The following is a 17083-nucleotide window of genomic DNA, read 5'->3' as shown; positions in this document are numbered from 1 at the left end:
TTGGGGACATAGGAACAGACAGATTCCTAATTACAATGGATTTGGAAGGAGATACAACTAACTGCCAAAATATATTTGAGGGACATTTGACATCTTTTCATCTTACAACACTAACAACGATGCCTGCTGCTAAGGGCAAAGCATTTTCTATAAACTCTACTTGGCTGCGTGGCTGTGGAATTCACTTCTACCAGACTGGTAAGACACAATAGACCCCTGCCACCTTTAGACTTACTGAAAAATTCTTTTCTTAAGGAAGTCCTACATCAATCACTTATCAGACATGTCAACCAAGGTCTCATCTGGAACACAACCAAGTTGTACTTGAAAAGCAAAAAAAAAAAGCCAAGCCAAAATACCGTACCGGTCCTGCAAGTCACAACTGGAAATATGTTTTCCTCTTGGAAAAGCATTCAAATACCTCGGAAAATATTCTACAGCAGCTTCCATCAGAACTATCTTGGCATTTCATGTCATCACAGAACTAGAATGGTCATCTGGCAGTACTCAAGGGAGTCTACCAGCCAATAATTTTAAATAAGGATTGGAGTACTAAAGTATCACGCACCTCTACATCCTAGTAATTATTTTTTTTTTAAATGAAGAAAACTCATCTTCCCATTTATAAGAATATCTTAAGTAAAAACAGAAAACAGATACACAAATATATTAACACTTTGCATATCAACAGTATGACTCTAAAAGCATTCCTAAAAATCAAGCAGTTTTCAATGCTACACACAGGGATATGACCATGAAATTCAATTTACCTCTACAGACAAAATACATTACGATGTAGCAACTGAGGATACAAGATGAAGTGACCTGAAAACGCTAGAATAACTCAAGCTCTTTTTCAGTGTATAATTTTGCTTTCCAGAAACTACTCATGTCTTACCTTTGTTTTGCTGTATTTGCATTAGTCTCCAAGTCACACCAAGCAACCTGTTCACCTGCTTGCTATTCAGCTTGCTGCCATCCTGAAGAGTATCTGTCACAAACTTCCTTATCATGTCCAGCCAACCAGAATCCGTCTGAAGTGTTGAAGTGCTTGCTAGTGAAACCATTATGTCACACAAGGTTAAGTTCAGTAAAAGATGGTCTACGCTGTTCGAGGATGTCATACAATACTTGTTGCTAAGAGGGAGGGTGGAAAAAAGAAAAGAGAGAGAGATTTCAAAAAAATATTTTGTGCCTTTTAATATATGTTACTTTGGTAGAAATTATACATATAGAAAAAAATTCTAAGTGTTAAAGTTTTAAAGCCAATACATGTTTTAGAAGTCTTCATATTTGACATTTGGGTACTTGAAAATTTTTGTTCTGCCACCAAAATGTCTGTTTCTCATATTTATAGTGGCAGCAAGAATCAAAGCTCTAAATTGTATCTCTCTGTCTGATTTCTCTTGTTTGACATTTTCACTCTGGCCTGGCAGCACTTTTAGGTGGCTGAAACCAGTAAAGGAAGGCTAAAAAAATTAATCCTTAGTTTCAGTCTCTTCTGTGTTTCTTCTGTGAGGAATCACATGGATTTTGTCATTATCACACAATGACAAAAAGCACTATGAACAGCATAGAGAAATCCATTTATGTACATTTTTTCCAAACTCATGTGGAATCAGAAACACATTTTTCACCATCACAATATTCTGCAGGACCATCCTGTTGTCCTACAGAGGTTTGAAAGACAGAATTAAGGGATATAAAGACAGGAATTAAGGGTATTGCAGCTTGACACATAATGCTAGAACTTCTCTACTTGCCAATTAGTCACTCACAGCACACAAAAAAAAAAAAAATCACAGCATTTACCTACAGAAAGCTGCACAATACGAATACCTACATTCAGAACGCAAAGTAGAGCTCTGAAAACGAAATAACAGCACTTTAACCTGCGCTAACGTAAGTGTAGCCACCCTTCAGTTCAGAGCCAACCATTACAATACGAGCAAATAAATCTCAACCTGTGGACATCACTTACAAATGGCATAAATGCTAGTAACTTTTTCATGTTCAGAATATGTAGATACTAAGCACTATCAGGAGTACTGTGGTAAATTCCTGCAACATTTTGTGAACTGCAGAAGGAAGGAAGCCTCAAAGTGCCATGCAAGGTTTCCAAATGCAGGCCTTTAACCCAATATATTGGTAAGCAAGGAAAACAAAAGCAATTATTTTTATTTTCATGATGCTAAGTTTCTAGAAGTCCTGAAGTAACAGTCAAAATAAAAACACAAAAAAAGAGTTTTGCAGATTATTTCTCCTGCATGTATCCAACAATATATTTATTTTGAAGTGCAAGAATGGGGCAAAACTTAGTAGCAGAGTGAAGAAGGAAGAACAGAAATATGGTTAGTCAGGGTGTCATATATAAGACAAGATGGTTGCATTGTCTAATTAATAATTCTGAGATTTTCAGTTTTAAGGAAGGGTATTCAGGTCAAAACCTGGAAAAGCAAAACACCTTTTGGCTTTATGAACCTAATGGGTAAGACTTAAGTTGAAATGAAAACATTTATTGAAGAGCTATGCTGTACCTCTGATCTATGTGCCCTTCCAGGAAGAGAAAATGCAACAGTTAAAATATGAAACAGGATTTCAGCCTCAAGTATACCTGCATCATGGTAGACCCTTAGCATAAAAAGAGCTTCTTCCACTACTACATCTCAATCTGCAGTGGCACAGTTTGCAAGCATTTGCAACCAAGATAGACACCAGCTGATACCCATTGTACACAGACCAGTGTTTTATACGGACTGCAATGGCACAGAATCACTCCAGAACAGATTTTGCATTAATATAGTCTCACATCTGGGAGCTGAGAGGGGAGAGAACCTGCTACTGGCCTGTACCAGAACAAAATTGGTGCACCCACTCTGCCAGCTCAATAGTGAAGAAACGTGTGAGTGTTTGACGATTTCTGCTCCAGTACTGCTTTGCCATACAGGATAGGCACAATGTGTCCCATCTCCCCTCCTAGCTGTATTTATCCAGCCCTGTAATACAACTATAGAAGAGTAAATGTGGGTAAAAAAATGTTTTAACTATGCTTTGATGTAATTTAGCAGTCAACTGAAGAAAACATGCAGAAATATGAAACTAGGCAGACCAACACAAATCACCATTTAGCAACATGCAAGTTCCAGATCAAGCATTCAGTAAAATATTTTAATGTCTCTAAGACAGCATTTTAATTTCTACTGGAGGCTATTCAGATTACTTCCTATACAATACTTCTACAAAGAACAACCAAAACTACTCAATTCAAAGCAATGCTACCTTGCTATAAAAACTTCTCTACAGATCTTCAAGGAATACGTAATAAAAAGCTTTCCTCTCCAACATTAAAAACTTAATATTGGATAAAGCGTGACTCACATTGTCTCACTTATCTTATGAAATTAAAAGCTGTAACATGACACTGATTTTATTCTTACCCTTTGCACGAATCTTTCTTTTTGTGCTTTACTGTTTCTTGTAAAGAATAAGGAAAATGACGCATGAAGTGGTGCTTGAAATCAACAAGGTAATTCATTCGAAGCCATAGTTCCTGTTAAGGAAAGCAGATGATAGACAGAAAACATGGTAGTAAGTGAAACACATCAATGCAATCATATTCCAAAACCCATTATTGGAATCAATGAAAAACAGGAACTTCAGCTTTTGTTTGCAAGTTTTCATACATATTTACTCTCAGACATAAATATGAAGTCCTGTGCATGAACCTGAAGGTCCACAAAACAAGGGAGTAAAATTGTGATATAAGTCAAGGTTGAGCGACAACATGTAATCCAAACTGGACCAGCATATTTTCTTAGCACATATTAATGTGGGTATACGCAATATTAAACCAAGTGAGTTACAGATGTGAATTTAAAGTGCTTTTATATCAATTTATCAGGGTACTTAAAATCAGAGTGAACTCTGATTTACTTGCAGTGACTGTCCTGAATTTTCCATTAAGACATATTCTGATACTGCCTTCATCTTTCCGCATCGTTAGCGTATTTGTAGTTCAAAGCCCACTGACACAAAATGCTTTCCAGTAGAAAGGCCATCCTTACAGAAAAAGGATTTTTTTCAATATTTAAAAATAATTTTACTTTGTGGGTTAGCAGACACTCACAGTCACCATTCCACAAACTGTCCAACAAAACGCATCACAAAAAAAGCCTGCACTGCTATCAAATTGGTCAGGCGGAATAATCTTTTTGATATTCAAGTATTAAGAACAGAGAATGACTATTAAACTATTTCAAAGATTAGTAGGTTTCCCCTAGGCATATGCATAGTGGTTTTCGAAAGTGTCTCTAATAACCACTTTGGCCCGTCAGCCCAAGGCCTATTAAATAAGCAAAGCTTCCTTTTTCTAACTGAGCATTTGAATGCATTTTATATATAAACGTTACTATAAAGGAAAAATAAGGTAAACAGTTTATCTTATCTAAAACATAATATGCTCAAAAAAAAAAAGTTATATGGACATCAGTTTTTTTTTTTCCCCCAAAACATCCTAAGGTCATAATGCAACTGCATGTACCTAAAAGAGCTACATCTTGACACAGAAGCACTCCTTTGATATGATCGAAATGCAGGCACCCCATGGCTAAGGGCAGCAGTTCTGCAGTACCCTAAAGAAAAAGGCTAGGGGCAGCAGGCTGCCACAGGTATTCTACCTGGCCAACAGCCTGCATTCTGCCTGCTTCCAAGAGGCCTTCTAGAAAAGATGAAAGGGCAACTGCATGTTTTGTTCCAACACACTGAATCCATCCCTCAGGCTGTGTACATTGGATAACTCTGGTCTAATGGAATGATTCCACAAATGATTTCAAATAATTATTCTATACATAGTTTTTTGTTTAGCAAATGGACATACAGTCCTATACACAGGTAAAACAAAGAGCTGTCAAGACATTCCTTCCAACTACTACTCACTAGTCAAAATGGAAAGAGAAGACTGTTCTTTTTCCAGTTTGCAAAATCTTTGGAAGAGCAGCAAAAGTTACAAAACCCAGCAATTTATTTATCAAAGTAAAAGACCAACAAAATAACTAGGGCAAAAAAACTTAAAAAATATTTTCCAAAATTCTTATTGAGGTTTTGATTCGATGTCTTGTGACACTACCGATCATGACAACATAGGTTGCACCAACCAATTACAGGATCTTATACCGCTGTTATCCCCTACCTTTCCAAGGGTTCAGGGCTTGTTCATTTCCACGCCCCCACCCCCGTAAAATTTTTCAACACATAAAAACAAGGAACAAACAACTCCATTCTACACTTTGTTCAAATTCATATTCTAGAGGTTATCTGGGAGACAAAATGCTCCCTCTTCTCCAATGCCACTTTCAGTTTCAAAAGCTTTTGTGCTGCAGTCTGTCAAGAAAGATTCCTGGAGACTATAGGTGAACTCATTGCTCAGTTCAACAGATTTTTTAGAGTAAGAGACTTGACAAAATCCAAACGCAAGTTCTACTCAAAACCTAGGCTTTTTCTCTCTTAATAAAATATTTCCACTACTTCCAATCACCAAATCACTAGTTTCGGATCAAAACAAAATGAACTGTCATTATTATGCCACGGACCACTTCTCCCTTACCATTTTGTATGTTTCATCATGCCGCTTTGTGAGTTTCCACAATAAATGTATTATACTAAGCACTTGCTGCATAAGCTGCTGAGATTCTGATTCCAAAAGGTTTCCAAGAATGGGAGCTGATTGCGCAGGAGATGCTTCAATCCAGCACTCAATCAGTAATGGAATTATTATCTCAATAAAACCTTTTAAGTTTTCAGCCGAGGACAGGCCTTTTTCTGCACTGTCCATTACACTTGCCAGAGACCTAAACGACAAAAGCAAGAAAAAGAAAAAAGAAAGACAAAATATAAAGATCACAACTTTAAAAACAGATTAGAGCAATACCACTTTTCTGCTTTCTGAATAACAGGAAAAATTACTTTTTAATACATTAATCGTTTGCCTGCTTTCTTGCTAGATATTTCAGTAAGGAAAAAAGGGAGTTCAAACCATCCTACAACAAACCTGCTCCCGAGTCTCCCTGCAAGTTTGTGTGCTTCTGTAACAACTTCTTAGATTTCAGTATTTCTTTCCCCATTGTTATATGTAAAGTCTATAAAGTAGAGAAATATGATTTGCATTATCAAATCACCTTCAACCACAGATAAGAATTCACTGTACTCAGCACAAAATAAAAAAGCTTTGAGTTTTAAGCTCCTTGAAGCAAAATAATGAAACTGACTACAAAGTATTGTCAAATGCATAAGGTTTATTACAGTTAATAACGATCTCCAGCTATAATAAACATAATGGTTGTTCATATTAATAGGAAAAAAAAAAATCATTCTGCAAAAATATAACTTTGGTTTCCACTTGATGTTCAACTGTAATGCTCTGGAGAGCAACTAGCTGGAAAATTATTAAAATGATCTGATAATGAAGTTAAACAAAAATTACCAGAAAATGAAGAAATATAGTTTAAATTAAAAGAACATCTCCCAGAAAGCAAGAAAACCAAGGACTCCCCCCCCTTATAACACACTTCGTTTGTGTTTCAAAAGCGATTATCGGCACAAATGACCAAATCCTGCTCCTGGATAAATTCAGGCAATTTGTATCCATTTTAAAAAGAAAGTTCTTTAAAGAAAGAAACCCCTGAATAACTCCTGCTAATTTTAAGCAATTCAGAAGCTTCTGAAAGGGTTTCCAAATAACAAGAGCCCTTAAAAAAAAAAAAAAAGAAAAGAAAAAAGCAACAATAATTTCAACTTATTATTTCTGACGTTTTCCATTACGATTCTGTTTTCTAACTCACAGCAGGGAATTCCCATCATAATTCTAACTTCCTAATACACGTAAAATTGGTGCACTGAACCTCCTGTTAAACTCCCTTCTATTTCAGTGATGTTCTCCAAGTGATTTTTCTTTACATATACACCCAAAATAGGATCTGAAAAACTATTTGCTTTCTTTCCACACATAGGCAGAGAAGTTCTGTTTACAAATATTTTAATTTCATATTGGATTAAAGAGGTAAAGCAGTTTTTCCTGGTCATCCTGTCATTTCCAAATTATCCAATTAGTTACATCCTTCTCTGAAGCTACATTTCTCATGCTGTTGCAATCATCTATACTATGCACAAAATAGAAAATGTTATTCTGTCATTTCTCTCTAGTTGAAATTGGTGTCTCTAAAGAATTACTAAACCAAAACAAACCTAGGTATTATTAGTAGTATTAACAAACTGTAAAAGGAGCCGGGAGAAGACATCTGCAAAGGAATAAAAAGAAAGCGTAAGACAAATGCAGGCTCTTTTTTAATGAAGGCAAGATGGGAGAGAGAATTTAGATCTCCAGCACAAAATAAAAAGGACAAGCAGAAACGTAACTGGTCATAAGAAAATAAATGTTAGTTTTATCTTTAGTACCTACTAAAACTATAAGGCATCTTAAAATTTTATAAAGCCTAGCATTATCTGCAACCAATGTATGCAGTCAATGTAATCTGGCTTATTTGTCCCTTTTTTGTTGCTCTATGTCCCTTCTATGCCGCAGACATTGCAGCAAAGACAGCAGTTTCTTTCAGACTGTGAAGAGAGTTTACAGTGAATGGTTCCACTTAGACATTTAACTCTCAGTCATCTAAAGACACAGTAGACAAATCCCATCTTCCAGTTATAACCACAATGAATTCTACAGCGTCACTGGACAAGCCAGTTGATACCAAGACCATAACCTCACTGAAAAAGTTAGGTTGCCCTGTAAATGCTATGCCATGACAGGACTACACACTCAGCTGAGATTTTGAAATGTCAGTACTTGGCTGAAATAGTTCTGAAGTAGTAGTCTTTAATCGTTTTTCTGAAAATAATACCTGATATTACAGCAGAGCTCTGGAATTCGAGCAACGTATTTCTGGAACACAAAAAAATCTCCCCATTAAACAGTGAACGGTGCATGAAACCTGAGAAGTTGGCAACACACACCTTAAGATTCCTACAAAAGTATAACATGCACACCCAACTATTTTAGTACTTTTCTGAAATAAGGGATGGAAAAAGAAGGAAGACTCCATGCCAGGAGGGATACTCCACCCAGCTGCCAAAAGCATTTGGGCAAGAATACTTAGCATAGCTTTCATGTACCCCTGCAAAAGAAGCCCCCATCTCTCAAGATAAGACCCCTCCAAATATTTAAGGTTAACAACAAAAGGGGTAAATAAAATCTGATTGCCAGTAACAGATGATGACAAAGTATTACTGTACTCTGTCCGGTATGCATTTGATTACTATATCCTTAGCAATAGAGGTTCACTGGAACTGGGAGGGTTTGATGTCAATTAAAGTGTTAATCTTTTTGTCACACATCTGTTATCACTATTCTTTAGTGGTAAGGCAGCTCTCAGAAACACTACAAAGCATATTACCTTCATACCAATATGAAATAGTATTGAGGGGAGCTGCAAGATATTTGCGTACCCCTTAAGCTGTCATTTTTCTTTAAAATGCCAATATTTTTATAAAGCAGGACCAAACAAAAGAAAATTGTGTAACATATCTGCCATTTGACAGTAAGAGGACAACAGAAATTCAGTAAAGTGAAATCAAGGAAGTATAAAAGAAACAGAAAATAAGGAAACAACTTTCTGCTGCTTAAAATAGGAAAAGTCATTAGAAGTTAGTAAGTTTTTATGGCTCAGAGTCTAAGCCAGGTTACTGTCCTCCTTTTTTGTGTGCACTGCCAATTGCAGCAAAGAAACACTTAGTACACAAAGTGAACTGTATTTTCCATTTCTGTCTGATGCACAGGTCACACCATATACATATTTATTCACTATGTTTTGTCTTCCATGTTGGTCTCTCAAGTCTTCTTCGCTCTTCTCTGCAGCTTCATTTTGTCCCTTCTCAGCAGAAACAGAAGCTCCACCATTTCTCTTCAGCATCACTTCCAGTCCAAAAAAAGATCACACACCTTGGTATCACCACATTTAGGTTGTGAAAGCTTTCCATTTTTCCACATCTGAAATGAGTTTGATGCAAAAAGCAGTACAGTCAGCACATAAAGCAGAGGATATATTCTAATAATCTCCTAATTCACTGTAATCTTTAATTCACACACAGTAGGAAGACCTAGCACACAACAGAAAATAATAAAGTCTTAAGATTTGCATTGTTGAACCAACCAGCATTCCAAGCTCAGAATCTACACTTTTTACTAAACATTAACACTGCAAACTGATTCTGAAAATCCGTTTCCGTAATCACTAGGTTATCAATGAGGTGCCATCCCTACCCAATGAACTTGCAAGATCAAAAAAAATACAGGAACTTTAAAAATTTAGCATACTATTAGTGGTGTTTGGAAGCCTACTTTTTAAAGAACAAAGTTGAAACTTACTTTCAGTATTAGCGATGAGGCCATCAATACATACACACCGCAGTTAGTTACTTATGGTTTGGTCAACTCATTATCTGTAGTTAGGACTTGACTATCTGTGCATTGACTTCTTTAAACAAAAACACTATGCTAGTTTTGGCTGGGATAGAGTTAGCTTTCTTCACAGTAGCTAGTATGGGGCTATGTTTTGGATTTGTGCTGGAAACAGTGTTGATAACACAGGGATGTTTTCATTACTGCTGAGCAGTGCTTACACAGAGTCAAGGCCTTTTCTGCTTCTCACCCCACCCCACCAGCAAGGAGGCTGGGGGTGCACAAGAAGTTGGGAGGGGACATGGCTGGGACAGCTGACCCCAGCTGACCAAAGGGGTATTCCATACCATATGGTGTCATGCTCAGCATATAAAGCTGGGGGAAGAAGAAAGAAGGGGGGGACGCTCGGAGTTATGGCAGTTTGTCTTCCCAAGTAACCATTACGTGTGACAGAGCCCTGCGTTCCTGGAGATGGCTGAACCCTTGCTTGCCAATGGGAAGTAATTGAATGAATTCCTTGTTTTGCTTTGCTTGTGTGTGCGGCTTTTGCTTTCCCTATTAAACTGTCTTTAACTCAATAGGAATTTTTCACTTCCACTCTTTCGATTCTCTCCCCCATCCCACCGTGCGGGAGTGCGCAAGTGGCTCTGTGGGGCTTAGTTGCCAGCTAGTGTTAAACCACGACAAACACACACACTGTTTGAGATTTTGCAAGTACTCAAGGAGCACTACAGATGTTTTGCACCTCTTATTAGAAGTCATTTCTGCCCTTGCAGTAATGGCCGCAGCAGAGGCCTGGGAATGCCTGTAAAAAGGCCACAGTTGGGATTGGAAGAGACAGAATTAAACATCTTCAAATTACTACAAAAGATTTCAGTAGCAAATACAAAAGCACCACAGTAAATTCCACTCTTAAAATGTCACGAATATCCACTAAAACAAGCTGTACATTTTGCTTCGTGCAAAATGAATGTACCAAAAATATGCACAAATGCAATAAAATGAGAACATTTTAGTACCTTCTGCAGATGCCCCTTCTCTTTCCATTCTTCTGTTCTGCTGCCATCAGCTTGCTTTGCCAACCTCGTCTTGGATTCTAGCAATGTTTCCTTCTATTCTTCTGGCTCCTCCTCATGCTTGCAAACGCCTTTTTGAAAGTATTTATAACCACAAGTGGATCACGATGTTTCACCAAAATCTAGCTCCTCAGAAAAGCTGAATCCAATTCAGGTGACACCAGATGTAAAGTTTATTTTCCTAGACCTTGGATACAATGCACCTTCAGCTATAACAGAGCATGGTATATCACACACTGCGTTATCATTCAGGGCACAGTACAAGAATCCTCTGATAGACGGTGGTCCACAATTGTATGCTTCTGACTGCAGCGATGAAGTCCATAGGAATGTTTTGTGCTCCGCACTGAACCCTTCCCCCTGCCTCAGGTGGGCTTCACTGGTCTACTTTCCAACTAAAGTTTTACCTGCAGCAGATATTGTTGGTCATGACTGAACTCTTACGCTATGTTAACAACCACTTTTATAAGAATAAGCTCCACATTTTAGTTAGCTTAATATAAGCTTCCTATACCTACCCAAGTAATATGCTATCTACCGAGCAGAAGCCTAGGACAGTGGGAATGGAACAGTCATTTGTGTGTCTCCACAACAGAGATGGAAACACCTGCTAATTCAGGCCAACACCTGCGGTATTAGAAGAGAACACCTCTTCTTCTGCACTTCATTCATTAGATATAAGATGGACATAGCAATGGATTAGGCAGTGGGTTTTATAGCCTTTTCTGCCACTGACCTCCTAGATGAATTTGGTATAACTGCTTTATACCCCTTATTCAGTCTCCCCCAGCAATAAAACAAGGATTGTGGTTTCTCTTCAAACCGCCTTGATATCTATGGATTAGAAGTGCTGTGTAACAGCTAAACAGTTTCCGTTTTTGAAGTTGTCATTCCAGGTCTCCTCCAGCAGGTATGTAACATCTATAATAATGCATATACATGACGATGCCAAGGTTTAAAAGGTACCATAAAGTGGGGTGGGAGGTTCCCCTCTAGTTTGAAGAGTGGGTGAATCAGAAAGGAGGAAGAGAAATAAAGACGGTTAGTTATTTCTCCCTTAACTTCAGCTCACATCTATTTAGAGTACTACTGAAAAACACACAAACCTTTCTGTGACTAAGCACACTACGCTTCCTTCCATATTCATCAACATGTCTCAGACAAGACATCTTTTATCCACAGTGAGGATATAAACCAGTGAATTGATTAAAAATACCTAGAATCGGAAACTCAGCAGAACTTCATACAGCCAGACACATCTTATCATGCTGTCCTTTTTAAAAGAAGCTATATAGACTCCTGAACTTATGATAGACTCTCAAAGGGAAAAGCACAAAATTTCAGTAAAATTCATTATCACAGTACAAGAAATAAGCTTAGGTTTAATGTAAAGAAATTTCCCTGCTTGCCGCCAGGTCTATTTGATATCCTGCAACAACCTGTAGTTGTCAGTTCGCATTCCAAAAAAAAACCGCTAGGGTTGGTCTTCCAAAATTATTATGAATAGCATAAAATAAAGCTTTTATTTGATAACACGAAAGTTCATGATATACGCATAGCAAGGTTATCTGCTGAGTATTTCCATATTTTCAAGCCACTGCAGTTAAGACTGTACATTACACTAAATGCCCTAAAATATGGCTAAGAGACAATCCCGCAATAAAAACTAAATAGTTGTCTTCAACAGCAACAAACCACAGTTTAACACTGTGATCATGCAGTTGACATTAATTCCCAAATTAGTTAACGTTTTCTCACCTCAGTCTAAATGATGAGTTGATCTTTGGTCGTAAGCCACCATTTTCAAACAGCTGTATATGTTGCTGATTACTTGCATGGACCTTCCAACTTATACATACTGGGTTCCTCACAGAATGAGGGCTATCTTTTTGTTCTTGAAGCCCTTCATCCTCTATTTCACTGGATCCATCTACCACTGCTTGGAGAAACTTCTTGAGCCTGGTAAGTACATTCAACCTCCACTGCTGAGAAGTTACTCTGCGATTTGGGTTAACAGACAGCATCCAGGAAAGTTTCTCTCTGCTTTTCAGTCTTTTTGACAGTTGCTGGTGAGAAATAAGCTCTACAAAATTCTTCAACAATATACTGCTGCGGTCTGTGAGAAGAGCTGGGTATGCTTCCAATAAAACGTCCAAGACTTTCAATGAATCTTCCTGAATCCCCTCACTGATATGAGTCATGGCACTGGAGAGATGGGCACTTACCAACGGAAAAAATGGAGCAATCTGTTCCGCTCTTATTTTTGAAGCCAAGAATTGCAGCAGGTGCACAGCTGCTCCTCTGACACCAGAATCTTTGTCTGTAAACACAGCTGCCACCTCACTTATTATATTCGAAAGGTGTGCATCAATTACAAATGGATACTGAGACAGGAGATCTTTGAGCCCAAGAAGTGCATTATGCTTAACCCCAGGACTATAGTGATGCATCTGTGAAAGCAGATCCTAAAAGGAAAGAAATGTATATACTTGCTATCATTATTACTTTAAGCTCTTTAAACTTCCCCACCTATTTCCAGCACATTTTTCTTAAACACTGAAAAATCTGAATCTATTCTCATGATGTACTGCTGTTCACAGCAGCAGAATATGTTCAGAACAAATATAATATTAGTTTAAAGCATAACAATGAACAAATCATTAAAATTCAGTGACAGGAAAAACAAGATACCATGACTTATCCTTCAGGTAATTAGATAATCCTCATTCTTAAGTTTATGCACAACCCTACTGACTTAACAGAGGGATGACCAAAAGTAAGTCCTCTCAAACTTGTTCTCAAAAGTAGAGCTATGAAATCTCAGCCTCAACAGCCTTCTTCAGTTTAAGCAGAGAGCTGCAAGAGATAGAAGATGACGCAAAGGAAGGAAAGCAGAACCACCACCCAAAGAAATACAAAATTTTTTAAAAACATCATCTCAGGAAGTCTACTTTTTAAAACCCTGTCATTAAGTTATGATCCAAGACTTTCAAAACCAAATGTTAATCCTAGATATTTAAATCAGTGTGCAACTTTAGTTTTTGCACTGCTGAAAACCTTTCCCTTGGGTTATATGCTGGCCCAGCAATTTATTAAATTCATGGGTCAGCTTATTGTCAAGGACAGAGAGGCTGTAGTCAGATACTCTGCTGGGTTTTTTTAAGGTTGTTTTTTTAAATAAATCTTTTTTTTCTTAAGCTTTAGTAAACATAGTAAACCCAGACAAATGGCAAGTAATTTTCTGTCCTTTCAGAATGTAATGTCACAGCATACCTTTATGTTAAGTTTTCTATTTTGCGTAGGAAGCACTCCATCTTCTTTAAGCTGCTCAGGAATTTGTATGGCCTTTGTTTTGAAGGTAGTATCAGTTGCATTCTCTAGTTTAGGCTTTTTTTTCCCAACTTTTAATTTCACTTTCTGGAAATCTTCTTGATGTTTCCTTTTTTTAGTCATTCTGATTCTCTGCAAAAAGATATTTAGAATTTTAATTTGATTAAATACACTACAAACAAATATTTTTTTCCACCAAAGAGCAGCAACTTCCTAATGAAGGCTAATGTTTTTATGCTTTTTCCTATGCATAAACTAGTGTCTGCTCCTGAGACAAGATGCTAGGCTAAACAGACATGCAGACTGATACAGTACAGCTGCTCTTCTAGTGTCCAGAAAACATTCTGCTGGTCCTTTGGTTGACTTTTCTCTACTACTTTATTGAAAAAGATCGCTTAAGTATCTGCATCTTCCACTGCTTTATCAGATTAAGTTGTTGGTTTTGTTTTGTTTGAAAAAGTTCCTGCCAATAAAGGAACTTTTTACATACTTGACCCTTGTCAGGCCAAAAGAACTCAGTGAACTGTTTCATTTAATTTGTACATTGTTTACCAACTCAATCATTAATAGCGTACAGTCTGCACGGGTAAAATCATGGGTTTAATCAGGCCTTCATTGGTAACAGCAGCATACAAGAATCTAAGAAAACTTCCACTACACACTGAAAAGTCCAGTCTGTGCATTCAAAAATGGTAACTAGAAAGAATGAGGGGGAAAAATGATGTTAAATGGGCACATGAAAAGAGACTGAAAAATTAAGACATATTTAATAAGGCATAATGGTAGTATGGTAGCTATACTTAGAAGTCATACAGACATACCAGAATAGACTACAATAACCAAAACAAACTAAAATCCACGCTTCAATTTCTGAATGACCTTTTGGCTTTGATATATCTATACTGATAAAAGTACTCTTAATTCTACCAGATAAAAAAAAAAAAACCCAAAACAAAAACAAAACAACCAACCCCTGCTCCCCCAAAAAAAACCAAAACCAACAAATAGTACACCACAGGTTCCTTTATTTTATCTTTCTTCCTTCCCTCAATCCCCGTACTTCTAAATTAATTCGTAACAAAACTCCAGAAGCTGATGTCACAACACAACATCACACACAAATTGCGCCTAGATTTCTGTTAATTAAGACCATGAATCCATGGTCTGATGACTCCTAGAAGTGGTTGTAGAAATTACTTATAATTTAAAAGGGGGAAGGGGGAGACAAGCACAAAGCCATTATGATGTTGAGGTTTAACATCTTACAACTTTCTAATGATAACAGGTAATTTAGAGAGCTGGAAATCTGAATACGTCCAGATCTCACTGTACACATTACTGTCAGGTACATAAACTTTTTGTTTCTTCTCTCTTTCAAACTACTCTTTGGGTAACTAGGTTTTGCACGTTCTTAATGTCTGAACTATACAAAAAAGTTGCAAACACAATGTTCAAATTTTAAAGACCAAACTAACTAAAAAAAAAAAAAAAAACACAGCTGACTAAACCCAGAAATTTCTGAATAAAATACCCAAACAATGATCCTTTTACGGTGGATATGATCATCATTCACTCTAGAAAATAGAATTCTACAGCTGATTTTCCCAGTGGACTTCAAACTGTAAATCTGTGCTGTATTACAGTATTTCACGTACACATCATCAGGATAATCATTAAGGAATGTTTTAAATCCAGTTGTCATTTTCTATTCTTTCAAAAGAATAGAAGTTCTTTTAAAAACAACTGATTATACAAACATGTGACTACAACTTAATTTCTGCTTTTCACATGCTAACTTAAAACAGCTACCTGCAAGACCATTTTAACAGAAGTGTAAATTTAGCATAAGTAACCTATCAACTGAAAAGGCTTTAAAAAAATTTGGGGTTTGGTGCCAAAGTAAAAAGGTCCTTTAGTGTCCAACAGCTATAGTTTTATAAGCTTTTTATTTTTACCAGGTGCATCTTTTAGGAAAGAATTACAACAAGATTTTCACTACTTGATTGCAAGACATACAGAAACAGCTAGAAGCTTTTGACATGAATGTTACTTCCACTTACAAAGCTTGCTGTAATGGAGATATTTAGGAAGCCTCACTCTACAAGATGAAATATTTGGCTTCCAATTGGCATTAAAAACTTCACAATTCAGGTGCACACACACCTGAACAAAGTCAACTAAGTTCTTTCAAAGGAGGAAGCTTATAAAATATACTTTCTCCTACTAAAACAAAGAAGTACAGTTTACCTTGCACTACATATTTTGGAAATAATTTATTGGAAATCTAAACATACCCATTTCCAATTCACATGTACTGCGCTAAATCAAAGATAAAACGGTTACAAAACCAAAGCCATGAAAACACCGCAATGTCTACGTAATAAGACATTAAGCAAAACTGTACACAGCTTATGAAGTTATGTAAATATTTTAATGAAACTTCTTGCTGAAACAACTGTTTGCCTTTTGACTTCTACCTGTATTTTCAGCTGGCCCTCCTCCAACAGGACTGAGCTAAGTGCACCTAACAGTTTCTGCACTAATACAGTTTCACAATCCAAAACATTAAAATAACCTCAAATCAATACTAACTTCCTTTAACATAAAGCTGTATGCAGCACTCTTCAGAAGCTATTTCAAGTGTCACTCAGCCATCCTTGCATCAGGCTTAGGGAAACAGAGCGGAACCAAAGGAAGCGCCTGTTTCACCTGTAGTTTTGAGGCAGTATCCTCAGGGCATCTTGCTACCAGCGTATTTACAAGCCCAAGCAATCAGGAAAATCCTGAGAAACTAGGCAACTTAGGCAAGGTACATGCCCTAACTCCTCTCACCTGATAAAGGATTTCCCCCTGGGCGAGTTCTCTCCCAGTAAAGGGCAATACTCCCTCGCAACTGACTTTCTGAGGCTCCCGCGCAGGACAGACAGCCCGTCCCCACTCACCGCAAAACCCAACCACCAACGACCGCGCCGCAACGGCCGTACCCCAAAGCCAAAGCGCTGCTCAAGCGGAGGCGGCGGCTCCTCCCGCAGGTCTAGGCCGTCAAGCAACCTTCCTCGCCGTCCCGGGACATCTTCCGGCTTGTTCCCGAAGAGCCGCTCCGCTCCAGTCGCTCTACGAGGCGTTTAAATAAGGCGCGTTAGTGCCCGCCCGGTGCCGGGGCTGCCGGCGGGGAGGCCGCGAGTTCCGCTCCCGGGAGCCCCCGGGGCTCCACCAGCGGCAGGCG

The 17083-nt window shown here is 37.7% G+C and overlaps 1 protein-coding gene across 1 annotated transcript in view; it reads right to left on the bottom strand.

Moving 5' to 3' along the window:
- The window catches only part of TEX10 (testis expressed 10), a 58304-nt gene extending 44324 nt beyond the window's left edge, over window positions 1-13980 (bottom strand). The window contains 5 exon segments of the mRNA XM_009586853.1: window positions 899-1137; window positions 3438-3550; window positions 5603-5846; window positions 12286-12992; window positions 13801-13980. Coding sequence (XP_009585148.1) covers window positions 899-1137; window positions 3438-3550; window positions 5603-5846; window positions 12286-12992; window positions 13801-13980 — 1483 coding nt within the window.
- Between the last annotated feature and the right edge of the window lie 3103 nt (window positions 13981-17083).

The sequence above is a fragment of the Fulmarus glacialis genome, unplaced genomic scaffold (genome assembly GCF_000690835.1).
Source record: "Fulmarus glacialis isolate BGI_N327 unplaced genomic scaffold, ASM69083v1 scaffold1621, whole genome shotgun sequence".
Taxonomy (NCBI): domain Eukaryota; kingdom Metazoa; phylum Chordata; class Aves; order Procellariiformes; family Procellariidae; genus Fulmarus; species Fulmarus glacialis.
Note: the sequence above shows the minus strand (reverse complement) of the source record. Positions and strands in the feature narration are given on the sequence as shown.